The sequence below is a fragment of the Anopheles stephensi genome, chromosome X (genome assembly GCF_013141755.1).
Source record: "Anopheles stephensi strain Indian chromosome X, UCI_ANSTEP_V1.0, whole genome shotgun sequence".
Lineage (NCBI taxonomy): Eukaryota > Metazoa > Arthropoda > Insecta > Diptera > Culicidae > Anopheles > Anopheles stephensi.
The window spans coordinates 1,093,730-1,111,275 of record NC_050201.1 but is presented as its reverse complement, the minus strand read 5'-3'; the positions used below and the strand labels follow the sequence as shown (position 1 = coordinate 1,111,275).

Below are 17,546 nucleotides of genomic sequence, written 5' to 3'. Positions count from 1 at the left end.
GCATTGTTGTCAATGGAAAATGGATGGAAACGAGTGGAAGAGAAAGAGAAAGAAAACTCCCTGGAAAAGGTTGGCAGAGTGGGAAGTCTTATGGAAAACAGGCCTGTGGCAGGTGTGCTCACATCCACATCTCTACCGCATGTTTACTAATTATTTTAGCTAAATTTAATGTTTGGTTGCCTTAAGAGCGTGTTGCAATTATTGGCTATTAAGAATATAAAACTCTCTCTCTCTCTCTGTGTGTACTGTTTTAAGACACCTTCACTTTACATCCTCGAGTAGGGCTATGCCAACGACGAAACAATTGCATCATGCTGTATATTTCCTTGCTGCCATCACGTCTTGCTGACCCTGACTCTGGGTATGCACCCGCTTTAGTGCTGCAAATCTGGTAGGTGGGCGAGAGAAAAAGACACCACTACACCACGACCCTTTCCCGTGGAACCCTTCGAGAGTGAAGAGAGCGGCTTACAAAAAGGGCCCTCAATGGATCGTGCTGATCGATTCGGCCACATCGAACGTTCAAGGACAATATTGGCATGAGGGGAGGTCCCAGAGAGCATCACTGCCCTCTTGAATGCGAATTTCCTTGCCGAGGTACTAGTCTCGATTATGTTTTTAATAAGAGACAGGTGACACAATGTCTGGGAGGACCCATGCACCTTGATTTTAGATCATTCCCAAAGAATGGCGAGTCACTCCAAGAGTTGAAGAAAGCACTCTAGAGTTGTTGCGTTCATCGGGAGTTTTCTGAAAGCCAATGCCTTCAAATCCTAGTTTTAGATAGAAATCATGACTATAATCGATTACAGAAAGCTTTTTGTAGCGAAGGAGCTCTACAGTTGCGGTGTAACACCTTCGCTTTAATTCTCATCTTTTGGGGCAAAGACACTCTCATCATTTTGGCAATATGGTCAATGTCGTTCCGGAGGTGTCTACTAAAGGTAAAGCGTCGCCTCCATTCTCTTCAGCAAGAAGCACATGGCACCAAATGTCACAACTACAGAGTTCGCACGGGTGTTTTAACGCCCGCGCAATTCCGGCAGACAAACACCGTATGCGGTTGGCTAATTGGAGAGCAAACCCCATTATTGGGCAGATATTTTCGTCTACCTTCTTCTCGATCGCGAACACCTAAGCGTGTTCGTTTGTGATGTGGGATGATGTTTCATTAAATAAAAAAAGGCAAACGCACACACACACACGCAAACATGGAGTAGTAAAATTTGGCAAACGAAAGAAGCATTTGGGCATTGGTCTCGATTTAATTTAACAGATCGCCAAAATAACGCCATCTTCTGCGTACGTACCAATCGCCCCCGGCGTGATGGCCCATCAGGCTGAAGCCATATATGGGTGTTTGCGTGCGTCAGTGTGTGGTTGTGCACAGACATTGCCAAATGCTATAAATTATTGATATTGAGCTTTAAGGTTTTTGTTCCTTATTAATTTTTGGCCTACCCATTTCAACCTCCGTGCTCAATCTATTTTTTTGCTCGTGTTTGAAGGTTATTGCAAAAACGATATTTTTGGAATGATTGTTACAAGTCCAAAATTTGGACACATCATGCAGACATGTTCTGCTCGGCGGATTTTAGCATCATCGTTTGGCTGAAGGCCTTAGGGTAGAGCCAACTCTACGTGATATATCAATATAATCCATCAACGAATTAAGGACCTTTTAACGTTCAACAAAACAATGAGTAACGAACTAACCATGCTCCATCTGCGCACATATTGTACCGAAGCATTGCGAAGTGAAGATGAAGACAGATTGCCGTGGGACGTTTCCGATGGATGATGCCACCAAATTGGCGCAGATCTCCTTGTGGCGCTTTACCGGCTTCGGCCTTGTGATTACCTATCCAATAACGCCATGTTTACAATAACAAAAAAGCAATGCAAAAGCGACCGAAAAAAATCCCCCATTTTGTTATTGTTACGCGTTACGCGAACGTGCCAACGAAACTGTTCGGTACGGCTCGTTCAGGAAGGAACCTTTGGTCCAGGAAATGATCGTCCACCTCGTACCAGCTCACCAACAGCGTCGTTCAATTTATCATGTCGCTACGAATGTCGGCGGCCTGTGGCTGGTAATGGTGGAACTGCCTTTTACGGGGTATATTCGTGCTTGCTGCTCCAGCAAACCGGGGGTCGACTTTGGTAGTGGATGAGTCACTGCTGGAATGAGATGGCAGCAGGGCACACATCTTCCGACGCAAGCGACCGGGCGGATGCGCTCGTCGATTTTATTGCGTGTGCAGTTTTTTTTTCGTGACTGACTTGAATGCGTTGGCGCGTGGCCGTGGTCGTTCCCTTCTTAAACGAAGACGGGAAGGTAGCATACGAAAAAACAGAAACCGGTCAAAGAATTATTGGCTTCTAAATACTGCTTCTCTTGTTCAGCCAACGTTTTAATGAGTGGTACGGTTAGGCCGGGAATTGGTCTGTCTGCTGCAGGGTTACTGAGGGTCCCGAAAAAGATGATAAATTATTTGCAGGGTTTCGTTCCATGTATTGAAGTAGTTGAATAAGTTTGGAATTGGAAATACATATTTGTAATAAAACATTGGCGGGACTTGTTCTCTTGTGGGCATTAACTCCATTGATCAGTCGGAAACCCCAAGCAAACCAGCTGATGATTCATTCTTCCAGTGGGCCTTCTTCCGCCTACAGTAATAGCTTGTCTAGTTGGATTTTGCTATGCTGCTTCGGTCTGAGCTTACCTGGAACTAGACTAGGAGCTCAGGCAACGTATAAAAAAGTCTGTAGCACTCTCGGATGTGCACTTTTGAGGAGGTAGTTGAAATACTTTTACTTTAACGGCAGAAAGAAATACAAGAAACAAAACAAAAAAAAATCATTGCAAAGCTTAGGTTTATCGTTCAATTGTGAAAATTCTATCTTTGCATCCTACTCCAACAGCTCCACACAGCTACACGTATCGCGAAAAAATGTGCAAGGGCCTACAATCGGGTGGGGTGTAGGTTCAGGCAACATCTTGAGCAATGGCCACCAGGCGATCGAAATTGTGGAGTGAAGAAGTCCAAGCCGGTGGCGCAACAGTGCATCTTGGTGCCACGGTACCAAGTTCGTTGAACAGTGTTGGCTTGGGTTTAAGTGAGCAAAATAGAGAGAGAGAGAGAGAGAGAGAGAGAGAGAGAGTCTTCGAGAGAGAAAGAGATACAGCTGAATGGAAGGAAGAAATAGGCATAAAGAGCATTCGGCGTCGTTGCTGTATCGATCGACCAAACAAGTCAATTTTTCCATTTTTCGCTAAGGCGTCGCTGTGTGGAGCTCATCATCCTCCTACTAAAAAATTGCTTAACTGCTGCAGTGCAGCAAGACTCACTCACTCGCACCCACTCACAACACGTACCGTTTCGAGCAGCTTTCCTGCATCTCTTACATCTCTTAGAGCAACACCTCCACCACTCATGCTCAGTTTTTCAGCTGCTATGGGTTTCCCGCTCGGTTGAACCAGGAAGGAAGCTGGGTGCGCAACTCCCTTTGCTCGGTGCGCGAGGCATTTCCTTTCCGCAGGGTTTGGCGCCCGCAAACAAAAGACTCGGGCGCACACTAACTCGTTCGTATTATTTAATCGCATTAAAAATCATAATTCCGCCTGAGCAAAATTGGCGACTGAACGCGAGACGATGCCGCAAGATGGGCAATAACTTCTTCATTGGGCGGGAAGAAAAGAAGAAAAAAAAAAAAAGCAAGTGAAAGCGTGACGGCCAGTGTTGGAAAAGCGATTAAATTCTGGCTTTTGTAATAGGTTACTTAGCAGGGAAACAAAAGTGATAGACTGTATTTTCCTTTTTTTGGAGCAATTTTAGGAATATCTTGCTACTAAATTGTGTTTTAGATCAGATCCTATCACTACGAATCGATCGTATGAATTGACACCCGATCGCCAATAGCTGAGACTAAAATGTAAGAATTAAATTAAAATAATTATTCCTAATGGATTCTTCTAGCAATGGAAGGGAGATACGGAAGCACTGTATCCAAATTTTTTGTTAATAAAATTCAATTCGTTTTTGAGTAATAGAAGGCCGGTGTGCGCCACCCAACAGTATTAATTAACTTTACCAGTGGGCGCACAGTGTGATTATGGATCGCTTTCCTTTCAAGCTTAATTTTAAGCTCAGATAGGAAAGAGGCCTACTAATAGTAAGAGGAAGAGAAGTAGAGAGAAATAAAGAGAGAGAGAAAGAGAGAGATGGGTGAGATGTGAATGAAAAAAAAGGTTTTTGTACCAGAAGGAAGTTATTAGACGGGCCTTGATGATGATGATGGTGATGCGTGTGAGTGAGAGTGCCGATTAAATGCGATTAGAAAGTTTGATTGTTGTGTACCACAAGGTCCAAGAAGAGGATGGTGCTGGTGTAGTAAGAGTTAGTTAAAAAAAAATATACGAAAATAGGTGTCTGGATATCCATAAGTTCACGAAATGTAACTTGTTCTGGAAACAGAAGAACAGTTTTAGTATGTTTCACCACAAAGGCCGTTTTTGGAGCAAGTTCTAGAATTTTTACCACGGATAGAGCTACACACACTAAGGAAACTTCTCCCAGTCCCCAGTATTCCTGTACGCCGTTGAGAAATGGACTCTGTTCTTAACTGAATTCTTCTTAGCCATGTTCGAAAGGAAGATGGTCAGAAGGATGTGTATGTGTTTAAGGACAATAGAGTAGAGTTACAATGACGATCTTGGAGCAACTCTCAGTGGTGATCTCAACCATCGCGCAACTAATTAGACTCGCTAGGCAGCTTTGGGCTGTTCATGTCATGAGAATGCCACCGGACGCCCCGTAAAATCTTTCTAGACCGTCCACTTGGACAGGATCAATGAAAGGATGAATAGCGCTTGAGATCACAAGGTACTGCTTACTGTGATACAAGAAAATAGCTCTCACTGTGAGCTAGTCAGCTAAGCAAGCAACCTTAGACTCCCAGGCCACCATGGCCCTCAAATGTAGTCTACATTTTCATTCAGTTTTTTCCCGTAATTTAGTAATTCAAATCGGCAAGGCTTCGTAACGCAAGTGTAACGATAAAGCAATCATGTTTCCTTTCACAAGAATCGTGCCTTGAAGCCTTGAAGGACCTGACGACACGACTGCGATTGAGGATGACGGTACGATATGATCGATCTTTTGTTGCCGCGGTTCGGCGCACGGTAAGGCAACCATTATTAGGCAACCGAGCGGACGGGCGAGGGCCGTTGGGGTTTTGCTACTGGCGGATAGAAAATGGAATAGTGATTAGTGTCACGACACCGCGCTTATTAAGGTATTGGCAGTATCGAAACCGCAAGCATACATACACACACACTACAGCCGAAGGCGAAGTTGACAAAGGGCGCCAGGGCCGTTTTGTTTGGCCGATCGTCGAGCGCATTTGAGCAAATACAAACCCTTCCAGCGCATGGCGTGCCGGAGCGAACAAAGAAAGGCTCGCATGCGGTGGATAAGGGCTGGCCAGCGAGAAACCTCGCCACTTGTATTACCGAATGACAAGCCATAACCCGAACTGCGAGGGCGCCCAGTACTCAAGGGTTTTAGGTTCGGCAGAAATTGAAGATATAAAATCGAAACCAGTGATAGCCATCCTCTCTTGGGCACTTGGCGTGTGTCCCGCAACCGGATGGAGTATGGTCGATTACTACGATTGGATGTTACGTTGTACATGACATCAGGTAACGTTACGTCGCGTTGCAAGCGTTACTATCAGGCGAAAATAATTGGACTTACTAAAGCAAGAGTTACCACGAGTGAGGTTCATAGTTTCGGTGTTGTCTCTGAGGTACCATCAGTCATGGAAAGCATCTTACTCGTAGCTGAGCATAGGATATCTTAAAATCAATTTCTAATATAGGGCATATATTCTTTAACTTGCTTTCTCCCTCATCACTACAGCTTCTGACATCTGCCAAAAGTTCAAGTCTCGAATTCTTGATTGATCTCTCCTCTCTGTGCCAGTTACGGCCATCTTTTCGTTCAAAGTTTTCCCTGTCAGTCTGTCAATCGCTTGTCGATGAACAATTTTCCGTTTTCTTCCAATCTCAAACGTCACTCTCTGGAGCCGCTTCGTCCGCCGCTTCACCAAACGTCACGAGCGACACGTTTGAACAATCGAAACCGGGACTGGGTCGGATTAAAGCGCCCCTGTGGCGGATACTATCCGCCCGGCTGACTCCTCTTGGTCCAATAATTTAATGAGATCTTTCCCACCCTCAGTCCGTTTTTTTTCGTTGCATAGAACCGCTGGCTGAGAGTTATAGAAACGGTGGAGCAAGATAAAAAATAACATACACAACAACACAACTTCATGCACAGCAAGTAACGTTCGCATCGGTTGCGCTTGCGCCTGCTGCACAGTGTGACTGCACGGTTGTACTTACCGTGAAAGCAAAACGCGTAACCGCAACAGCGAAAGTCACCGTCACCGATCGGATGTGACAAAAGCGATTTGCACCATTTTTCCCCCGTACACTTCATGCACTTCAATCTTCCACGATCATCCGCCCGATGGTGCCCGCGGTTTACCACCCTCCTCTTAACTTTTCCACGTCCGCTATACCAGTCGATCCGTTTGGTTTGGAATCAGTTTTGTGTTGTTAATTTTTTTTCGCTCTTCTATTTGATTGTGTTTTTTTTTCTAGCTTTTTGCTTCATTTTATACGTCTTACACGACGTGAGCACCATTTGTAACTCACTTTGCGATGTAATGGTATTACCACAGGCTTGGCGGGCTTTACACGTTACGCAGATGGACGGCAAAGTCTTTAGTAGAGGGTTAGCGGAGTTTGATTAACCGAAAAGCGTACGACGAATTTGGTGCACCAGCGTAGGAAAAAGTGAAAAGCCAAACCATTCCATCACAAAAAGTGGCTGGTAAATGTGTGTGTGTGTATGTCGGGGTTTGTCTCTATGTGAACCTGAGCTAAGCAAAACCATTGAAAGTGAAGCCAGATGAAGTTTGCCGTCGCAATGGGAAGGAAAATAAAAATGTCCTCCTAATACTTCGGCAGTGGGCAGTATGTCAAATAAACAATCTTCTTTTTTTTTTGGTTTCCACTTCTACGTTATTAACTCTTGAAGTATAAACTCCAACTCCAACGGGTCATAAAGTGATACCGGCAATCGTTATGTAATTTGGACAAGATATAGAGTCACACAGAGAGCGAAGATATGTTTTGTGAAGATTTCTCAATGTTAGCTTTAGTAGATACTTATCATAGCTGGTGGGATACGGAGGATTGGTGCAGCTATATCCCTATTAAGGCATGCTACCATACCGCACCAGAACTTTTCGTTTGACCCGTTCTTTCTTGTTCGATGACTCGTTTCAGAGTGACCTGTGCTCACTTGCTCCGCGACCTGGTATGGAGTATGTGCCATTGAGGACTCCAGCTGCCGAGACGTATCACTACCATCACGTCACTGATCAAACAAAGTCACTACAGGTAAGTTGGATGTGCGGTACACTGTGCTATCGCAATCACTAACAGATGACTTGATCACTAGAACTAAGGTCTAATTTAATATATAAAACAATGATATACTTGATAAGGTTCGAAGGCTAAATTCTGAATAAAATTTTTGGAGTACGTATAATGTTCTTCGAATAAATTTTGTTGTAAAAAAGGCTTGTTTTACGCAATTTACCAAACTGATGTTCCTTAGTGTCATCATCATCGTAACTTACAATACAACCCGATTACCGACAATCGCAAAACGTTCCCTACAAGGTGACAAAGTAGTCTTCAGCCCGCTTGTAAGGTGCAGAACATACCGTAGACGGAGAAGCCCACGCAAAGATGGGGTTCATGATGAGCAAATGGCTCGCGGGACCACCCTCACGCACTAATGCACCTCTTCGCCATCAGGCCAGCTACCAGAGACGGATCCCGGGCCCCGGGCCTGTAAAATGGAGAATGATGCAACACATCAACGTCGCTGCACGCCATTGCCGCCGAAGCTGGTACATGGTGGCTAATCTTCTGCCTGCATACCCACATTGACAGCATTGGTCAATCGAGAGGGGTGTGTGTATGTGCAGTGTATGCCGGCTGCAACCGTATAATGCCTTAAACGGATAGATCCTTTCTACACCTACGCGCTAGAGTTTTTTTTTGCTGAGCTACCTCCACAAATCCACACCGAACCAATCCTGTGTCTAGCGAGTTTTGAGGGTTTCGATGACTATTACAACGGAGAAGTTTCTGGTGGAAGGTGGAGAGAAAGTAGAATTGGAAAACGTACATGATGGGTAATATATTGTATTACCAATCGCTTTACCATGGTCCCTACGGGTAACACTTCTGGTGGCTCACAAGTGCAGAACACGTACGTACGCGAGTACCAATGTGGGGCACCAATTTTCCTCGTTTGGCTTCCTATTAGCCTTAAACGTGATTAACGCAGAGCATTTGAGGAACGCATTGAAGTTAGCAGCAACACAAGATTTCTAAGTAGTAAAAGAATTAGTTTGACGTTCATCAAACTGGTTGATAAACTACAGACTTTGTGGCGTGTCGTAATGACGGTGAATCCTACAGCGAATGCAATTCAAATTTGGGTCACACAAACTAGGCTATTATAAAAATAAATACGTTTAAACAACAGGGAGCGATAACCTTTTTAGAGAAAATTGAATAATTTAAAAAAAAATAAAGGTTTCGCTAAAAAGGGGGGATTATGCGAAATCTATCCATCAAAAAGATTTCGCCTCCTCGAGCTGAAATCTCGGAAAGATTTCGCTTCTCTCTAGCCCTCTCTGTCACTTTACATGCGTTGCCATGGTAGTTTTCGGTTGAAGAGAGAGATAGCATGAAGTGTTCTAAAAAACGCGGGTAGATGAACCGAGATGATTTTGATGGAAAAATTTCGCAAAACCCCCCCTTTTTAGCTAAATCGTTTTGGCATCTCGCATCATGTAGCCTGGCTTTAAGAAATTCCGATAACTTGGAATATTTTCAAAACGTCAAAATGCGTTATGTCAAAGATCTGCTATAGTTGCAATGTTCTAATCACATCACCATTGCCGCACGTCACCATAGCAACCCATTGCAACCAAAACCAAATGACAGTTCGAGTAGTCTGGGATAGCATATTCAACGGTGGCGCATTCCATCAAGAATCTTCAGCGAGAAGTAAAGCTCAATCGAAATTCAATCCAATAGTACTAATATTCGCACGATGAAAAAATTACATGTAAGTATGGAGAGAGCTGTAGGGGACCTCACAATAGTGTTATAAATCCAAAGCCTTCCGCTTCCGTATGTTCGTTTGCGCGTATAGGAAACTCGAGAGTGTTTTTTTTCTCGCACCCAAATTGCACCAGGAGTAGAAAAGTTAATCCGAGGTGTGCTTTACTGGCCTTCAACCCACCGTACTACTTCTAGTTTTCGTTTTTGGGGCCACCAAATGTCGAATTCATGTCCGGCTTTGCGGTTCCTTGCTTACCCGAGAGCCCAAGAGTTAAGAGAAGCGAGCATTCGAGTCATCGAATGTTAATTATCGTGAGAAGTGGAAGTAATTAAATGCTTTCCGTTCAGCAAAGTCACCGCTGTAGCAAAAAAGTTTAAGTAGGGTAGAATATTGTTACAGCCAAACTCACCCATATACAGCTCTGCAGAACCGTCATCTAAGCAAGCAGCCACTAACGAACTCTACATTTTCTTTTCGTTGCAGGATTTGCAGAATGAAGTCGCCGCTCTACTGGAGTTCCGTGATCTGGTTATTGAAACCTTTCCCGATCTTAAATCGAAGATGGCTTCCTCAGCGGCGAACAGCACCCTTACCGGTCTACCATCGACCTCATCCCTGGGGAGTCGGTAAGTATCATTTGGCTTTAGGCCGAACGTTAGTGCACTGACGCTCTATGTAACTATAATCTCCAACAATATTTCGTGGTCTCGCATCGTGTATTCTTCCACAGACGTGAGTGGGAGCCGGGAATTCGGATCCGGCGCAAACTAACACAGAAGGAAGTAGGCTGTGCAGATGTTGTTGGCGGTAGTAGTAGTATCAGCAATGCCGGTAACACGAGCAGTACGACGATCATTCCCGGTGCCGGTGACGGTGGACCATCGACGAGTGCAGGAAGTGCGAACGCGGGCACCACCGGCTCGAGCGCCTCCGCCAGCAACACCAATGCGTCCGATCTGACCCATCATCATGCGCATCACCAACAGCAACATTCGTCGTCCTCGCTGATCCGCAGCCGTAGCAACTCCCATAGCGGTAAGAAGGAACCAAAGAGCGGTGAAGGCAACAACGGCAGTGTGATACAGGATTCGGGTTTCTCCAACGAAACGTCCTCCTCGAAGGAGACGCACAGTGCGGCATCCTCGACGAGCGGTGCTGTGCAGGTATGTGGTTGAACAGGATTGAAACGGGAATGATGCTCTCCTGTACCTGTGTACATCTTTTACTCTTTTTCCTATCCACACTTCACAGGGAACGCTCATCTTGCCCACGGCAACCAACCGGTTGACGACGGATGCTGGTGGTGAACTGTGGAACCTGCTCGATGTGATACATAGGAAAAGCAGTCGGCTCCGGGAAGAGGTCGAACAGCATCTGGAGCGGGAGAGACCTAGGGGAACCAATTTAGCAATTAGTCATCATGCGCCGGTACACCACCATCACCAACATTACGTGCAGGGTAGTGGAGCCGGTGACAACAATATCATCATTCACCATAGCAATCCGGCAGCGGCGGCAACGGTGGCAACGGCTGGTACGACCACGCTGGTAGCCAACGTGCCCGTCACGCCAGTCACCACCTCCACCACGACAGTGGTGGTATCGGCCGGGGGGGCGTCGACTGCCGGCAAAAGCTTCCAGCGACCGCATCTGGCGGTGGGGCCGCAGCAACAGCAGCAGGGTGGTCGGTCCGGGAGCGGTACGCTAGCGGACGGTACCGATCACAATGTACAAATACTGCGTAAAGAGCGCGACCGTTTGCTGGACAAGCTGTCCGAGTACGAGGCCGAAATGATAGCCGGCCGCATCCATTCGGCAAAGATGCAGGACGAGGTGGAAAAGCTCACGCTAACAATGCGTGACCTGCAGAAGCAGCTCGCGATAGCTAACAATCAGAAGCAGGAGCTGAACAGCAAGCTACATGATCTCGCAAATACGCAAAATGTAAATAGAAGTGCGTCTAGGTATGTGTGTATATCGGATTCGGATTGCTCCTCTACAAACCTTCCCATTATTCTAACCTTTTCTGTCCGTTTGCTTAACCCCTGCCCTTTTCTCCGCTACACAGTTCACCCGAGACAATTAAAGCTCGACAGCAGCCGACTGTGTCGCAACAGCAGCAAACGTCACCGCAGCTACTACTTAAGACCGGCACCCCGCGGTACCACAAGGGATCGGGCGTACAGGGCGAGATGGACCCATCCGGTGCCGAACTGTTTCCGATGGTCGAAGCGGGCGCGGATGGCGGTGGTGCGGTGGTTGACCCGAGGGCGCTCGGGTGGTTAGATGGGTTCCTTGGTGCACCCTGGGTACAGAGGGTGCGCTCGCTCGATTCGCAGAAGATAGCCGCCATTCTGCTCGAGACGAATATAGTCGGACTGCAGCGTCATCTGCTGACGGTGACCGTACAGAACCAGGTAAGTGTTTTACAGTCGACCATCGGGTTAAAATATTGGAGCGTTACTGATGTAAATATCGATGCGAGTTGCGAGGGTTTGGTAGCGTTTCCGGTTTGAAGCCAAGGAAAGTTATGCAACGTGGCAACTGAATTAATCATTTCGCATATCATTCTGCCGGTAAAATGGTGCCCTTGCCTGCCTACTTTTACCTACTGTTGCTTCCTGATCGCCTACCTTACACGGTGGTACACACACGAGCTGGGGTTTCTTCGTTGTCTATTTTTTTGGAACGCTTTGGCATGCGTATAATTTTATTCTGAAAACCTACCCGTAATGTACGTCAGCATGCGTCCAGGAAAGGGTTGGATGCTTTCGTTCGCTGAGCAGCGTATGAAAAATTACCGCTAGAATCAACCAGAGTCTGCACCTTCGGCAGGTGGTGGTGCGGCAGCGAACTGTGAAGTCAAGCCGGGAGGATCAACTCCCCAGCAGTGTACCGAAGCAGCAACAGAGCACGCGAACGGCCCAATTTCGCGGCTGTTGTTGTGCCCGCCGGATACCGACCGTTTCGGTACGCAGGTTAGCAACCTCGATTTTGGAATAATGTGCATACAAACTCACAGAATACGCTTCGGCGTTAGAAGCTTTCCACAGCTCGCGTCCCTTCTGCTGCTATTGTTGCGCTGATGGGTTCTTTGTTCGGCGTTTGGCTTACCAAAGAGGGCCAACCGTGGAGGTGATTTGAGGAAGGCGAAACTCATACTCAGATTGTAGCTGGTCAGACTCGCCGCGCGTAATGTCCAGTAGAGCAGTGTATTGTACAGCTCGATAAGGTATTGGGTGCGACATTAGGGCTGATGTTGTACCCGGGGACGGTTAACAGACAGGTTCGTGCTGAGAATCGATTCATTCCAATCGTTCAGTCAATCTACTGGACGTCACGTGGTGATAGTGGAGTCACTTTAATATCAAATATTGAATTTGGAATTAATTGTTTGCTTCATTTCGCCTTTTGTGTCCTTTGGCTGCAGAAATCAATTAAGACGACATTCGTATCAGCATCATTTGACTAGTACTTCCGAACAGAACCTTGATGGATGTAGTTTGTCCCACTACAGAACATCAGCGCAAATTACATTCAATTCCCATGCTGCACATGCTGCACACTCCACCGATTGGTTTCAATTTTGCGCAAGTATGGGTTGAGTGTCACACCTTTCATCACACATAATTTCCCACTGCGTGCACTTCACTTTTAGGTTGGTTCGTACCCACCGGGGTATGGCAACATCAGAAAAAAAGCAGTAGGATGAACAGACTACATTGTACATTGTTAAAAATGGCTCCCATTAGCCCCGTGACTACACGTGGCCACACGCATCCGGTTACGTTTTGGGGGGGGGGGCAAAAGATCGTGAGGTGTGTCTCATGTGTGTTCCCACCCATTATTGTTAGCTGCCTGCCAAACGCTCTCCAATCGGTGGAAGAAGCGAACGAACAAAAAAAAATCGTACGTTTTCGTGTCCCACAAAAATTATTGCCGACCACGAGAAGAGGCGTTGTTGTCTCCGATAGGGGCGCAATAGATCGTTCCACCGTCTCGCACCCTTACCGGCCCGGCCTGATGACATGGTGTCAGAGATTATTCGATCGTTACTTGTGTTCGTTTTTAGTGCTGCTAATGTCTTGCTACTTGTTTCTCCAATCAAGACCCCATTAGTCAATCTAATTTGATGGGCGCTATTTTGCGCCACAGTGACGAAGGCTACGGGACCGACCCATACCAGACGCTAACGGAAAGGAACGAATTGTAAATGATCGTCGTGTAACCTTCTTTTTTTGTGTGTCCTCTTGTCGTGGCTTTCTTACTCGCCTTCTTCCTATGATGGGCACGCAGCTTTTCCCTCGTTTGCGGCGTGATAGCTGGCGAGGCGTACGCGGCAAAGTGAACGGGTGAAATTTAACAAGACAATTTAGGCTGAACGAACGAGGCTGATTAATTGGTGATAGTGGACAACCGAATGGCGAGATGACTTCTTTAGTGATTCTTAACTGTGTAAAAAAAAAAACAATTGTGTTAGAAAAACATCGATTACATCATGTGGATTTTTTATACTAAAAACTGTGTTCATTTTGTCTAGTTTGACAGATAAAAGAACGCTGGTTGCTCTCCAGGGAACCTTACAAGACCTTTCTTCACTACTGATGTATCTAGATTGCTTCAAATGATTTTCTTCATACTCCCTTGAAGAAATACTGCTCCCTTTCTCTAGAAATACAATGGCGTTTGGATCGTGGCTACAAAATACAGACTAGATGCACCATTTCTTCAATCAATAACAAGGCCCCGAAAGATCATTCCCTTGCTCTGTTCAATATTTGAATCGAAACAAAAGCTACAACACCATCGGGTTGCAACGCATCGAAGAAAATGGAACGGAACTAGCCGAGAGGAGCCAAATGCGCGCACATGGTGCGAATAACCGTTTTGTGCCGAACGAACCGACGTACCGGTTCTACGTACTAACGGAGCAGTTAATCAGGCTTTTTAGTTTGTAGCTAACAGATTTTGCTCTATGCCCGACTATTAGCGTTTATTATCATGGGCTCTCAGCTGTGAAGAGGGGAACCATATCTGGCACGGCTGTGGCCGGTGTGTAGAAAAGAAAGGGAAAGAATTGTAGGGAACACCTCTACTGAAGCAGTGCGTCGGAGGAGTAAAGCTCAACTTCAGACATTTAGAAGATACAATATGGTTTGGGAAAAATATTGGAAACTACAAAACAGACGTACATTACTGGTGAGACATTACCTTTCAAGATGTTAAAAATCGAACAACGCCCGAACTTTGATGATCGTGCCTCATCCATATTCGTAGAGTACGTATTCTTTTGAATGGTATCCATTAAGCTGCCGATTAAAAGCCATCCGGCGTGGTCGACTTATATCTTCATCGTATCACTTTTGCTTTAATGCTTTCGACCTATATACAAAGGTGCGCCCGGCACGACAGATGGAAATGACAATAATATGTCCAATCAATGGATAAGGCCGGCTACCTTCGCGCGGCACACGCTATTAACGTGGAGGAGTAGGCCTCAAATTGGGGTTTTCAGCCTAAAAGATGCTGTTAGAAAGTTTATGAAATAGCTGTAGATGGATTTATAGTAGATTAATACGGTTATTATTTTCATCTTCACGCAGATATTACAGCAACGGTTGGATCAAGCGACAGGATCGCGCACTTTCCTGCAGGAAAAGTTAGAAAAGTCGAAAGAAGATATAGATGATCTACGGTTTCAGGTAAGTAAACGCTTGTGAACGAACGATCTGGATGTGCAAACTGAGACCGCATTGCTTCCCCATTGCAGCTGAAGGAGAAATCGATCGAACTCGAAGGTACAAAGGCTCAACTGCGTGTGATCGAGTCAAAAACGTTGAGCAAGTCAGTACCATCGTCGGCTGTCGGTAGCCCGGAACGGGTCATCGGTACAGCCTCACCGCCACCAGCATCGACTATGCTATCATCCTCGTCGAGCACCACCCATCTGCACCACCACCAGCATCTGGCACAGCTGGCGATGCGGCTGCAATCCTCACAGGTATCGACGCCCTCCATGAAGGCTATGACACCGGTCGTGATGGATGATATTGTGCAGCATCAGCAGCTAAACAGCAGTACCGAATCGACCCAGGATCATCCGGAGCGGGACAGCATAGGTGGTGGACGGTTGCTACATCAAAACTCACAGCATCACTACCATCACCAGCAGCATCAGCAGCAGCAGCAGCAGCCACAACAACAGCCTCCAGAAACGCCCCGCCGTCGACCATCTAAGATACCGTTGCCGGGATCGAAGGGTTCGGCTGCACCGAAGCCACCGACTGGCCGTAACTTTTCGGCCACTCCCACACCAACCACGCCGACGGCACCGGGCCAACGTCCGCTGGGAGGAGGCGCTTCGTCCGGACCACCGTCCAACCGCAGCCTAACGAAGAGCACCGGCAGCCTGTACGTGAAGTCAACCGATGCGAACTCGTTCGGCCAGCAGTCTTCTCCTCAGCAGCAGCAGCAGCAGTCTCAACAACAACCACCACAGCCGATGGCACGCATGCGTGATACTACCAGCACCAGCAGCGGCAGCCTTTACCGGGCCGATTCCGCACTCAGTTGGCGCACCAGCAAGGACACGCCGTCGCTCGAAAAGTCCCGCTCCTCCTCGATACCGGTGTCGGCCGGTAAGGGACCAGCTAGCGGGGCACCACCATCGTCCCCTGCCAGCACGAAGGCGTCCATCATGGTGTACGGTGGTGCGGTCTGTTCCTCGCCGCAACCACGCGCCAAGCGCGACAACCTCACCAGCAAGGTAAAGAACTGTGATTCGCTGTCCCGGTTGCAATCGGCCCAGGTGTCTACGCACGCGGCCGGCAGCACCGGCCAGCTGAGCAAGTCCGGCTCCCGGAAGGAGCTTAGTTCCAGCCCGGGCAGCGGAATTAGTAGCGGGGAGCGAAAGGCAAGTATCGGCGGCAGCGGTGGCGGTGGTGTGATGCGACATGCCTCGACCGCCTCGATCGGATCTGCCGGACAATCGGACGAGTCTGCATCGGCTACAGTGACGGCGGCGTCGGGCACCACCACGGCAACCGGCAACACCAACGTCAAGGTACGCAACCGAAGTTGGCTGAACTGGCTGAAGATGTAAAAGTTTCGCAGCGCAGCATTGGCGGCGGCAGCGGCATCGGCGGCGGACGGTGGTGTCCACCACGACCTCCATAACCACCACCACCATCACCACAACACACCATCACCACCAACACCACCACCACCACCACCAACACCACTCACCGACACCATCATCACCAATCGTCCTGTTTTGTTTACCGTCGCCTGGGTCGTCGTAGTGCGTGCGGATGAATATTGCAATTGCTGTTTTCTCTTCATTTTTTTGTGTTAACTTTGGATACTCGCACTCTCTCTATCTCGGCTCAGTTTCTGGTCATCTCTATGAGGGCGTTTTTCTTTTTGGATTTCATTGTAATTTGGGGCAAATTTGGGATTTGGAATCGTGTGTCTACATAGAATGAAGAGTACACGACGATTACGGTGCACTTTGTACCGGTTGTGACCTTTTTTTCTATTGCACCTGCTGTATAATTCGGCTGTAGTACCCTCTTTTGCCTTTTACGCTTGCTCATTGCTGATGATACTGGGACCGAGAATTGTCTGGTACATGTAGTACTTCCCAGCAGTACACTCAGGGGTTTCGATGCATTCCATGCATTAACAAAGACTTATACAGCTCAGCTAGGGGGATGATAGCTGCTATCTTCATTAGTTTAATCGAACATTCCACGTCGTATCGTATCTATACAGAATTTGTCTATCCACAAAAAAGCATCACCAGTCTAGGGACCTTGTCACGCCGTAAGGTTTACAATGCTGCCTACTCGGGTTTGAAAATAGTCTACCTTGGTCAATCCAAACACCTTCAACTGAGGTGATGCAGATAGGGATAGTTAGAGAAACAAAACACACAGACACTCTCACACACACACTTACGCAAACGTGGTTTTGGCGTGCCAAAAAAAACCCCCCGGAAGAGAAGCAACAGGACAATCTCTTACGTTTTTTTCTTCTCGGTTTTGCTGTTGTGTGTTTTCGTTGATAAAGTTAAAAGCCCCGTTAAAATTTCGATGCACGTTCCTTTGTTTGTTTTATCATTCTAGTATTGCATTGCACGGTTGACCCCCGAGATACGTCTTCCATACGAAACGATCCTAGCGGGCGTATCTCGCGTAAAAGTCTGGAACCTAGTATATCGGTTCACCAACGTAGCCGAACATTACTGCGTAGGTTTTGTGTGAATTGAACCGTCGGCTTCATAACGATAAGCATTAAATAATATAAAAAAAATCCTTTGTATTT

At 46.9% G+C, this 17,546-nt stretch overlaps 1 protein-coding gene across 5 annotated transcripts in view; it reads left to right on the top strand.

Annotated features, from left to right (window-relative positions):
- Positions 1-17,546, top strand: part of LOC118502696 — a 69,267-nt gene that overhangs the window by 43,562 nt on the left and 8,159 nt on the right. For 4 of the 5 annotated variants that reach the window (XM_036035229.1, XM_036035219.1, XM_036035254.1 and 1 more), the window contains 7 exons: positions 7,361-7,474; positions 9,705-9,847; positions 9,952-10,384; positions 10,473-11,185; positions 11,290-11,638; positions 14,825-14,923; positions 14,992-16,284. In XM_036035229.1, the coding sequence (XP_035891122.1) occupies positions 7,361-7,474; positions 9,705-9,847; positions 9,952-10,384; positions 10,473-11,185; positions 11,290-11,638; positions 14,825-14,923; positions 14,992-16,284 (3,144 nt within the window). The remainder of the gene's footprint in view (positions 1-7,360; positions 7,475-9,704; positions 9,848-9,951; positions 10,385-10,472; positions 11,186-11,289; positions 11,639-14,824; positions 14,924-14,991; positions 16,285-17,546) is intronic. The other variant, XM_036035238.1, reaches the window with a different exon arrangement.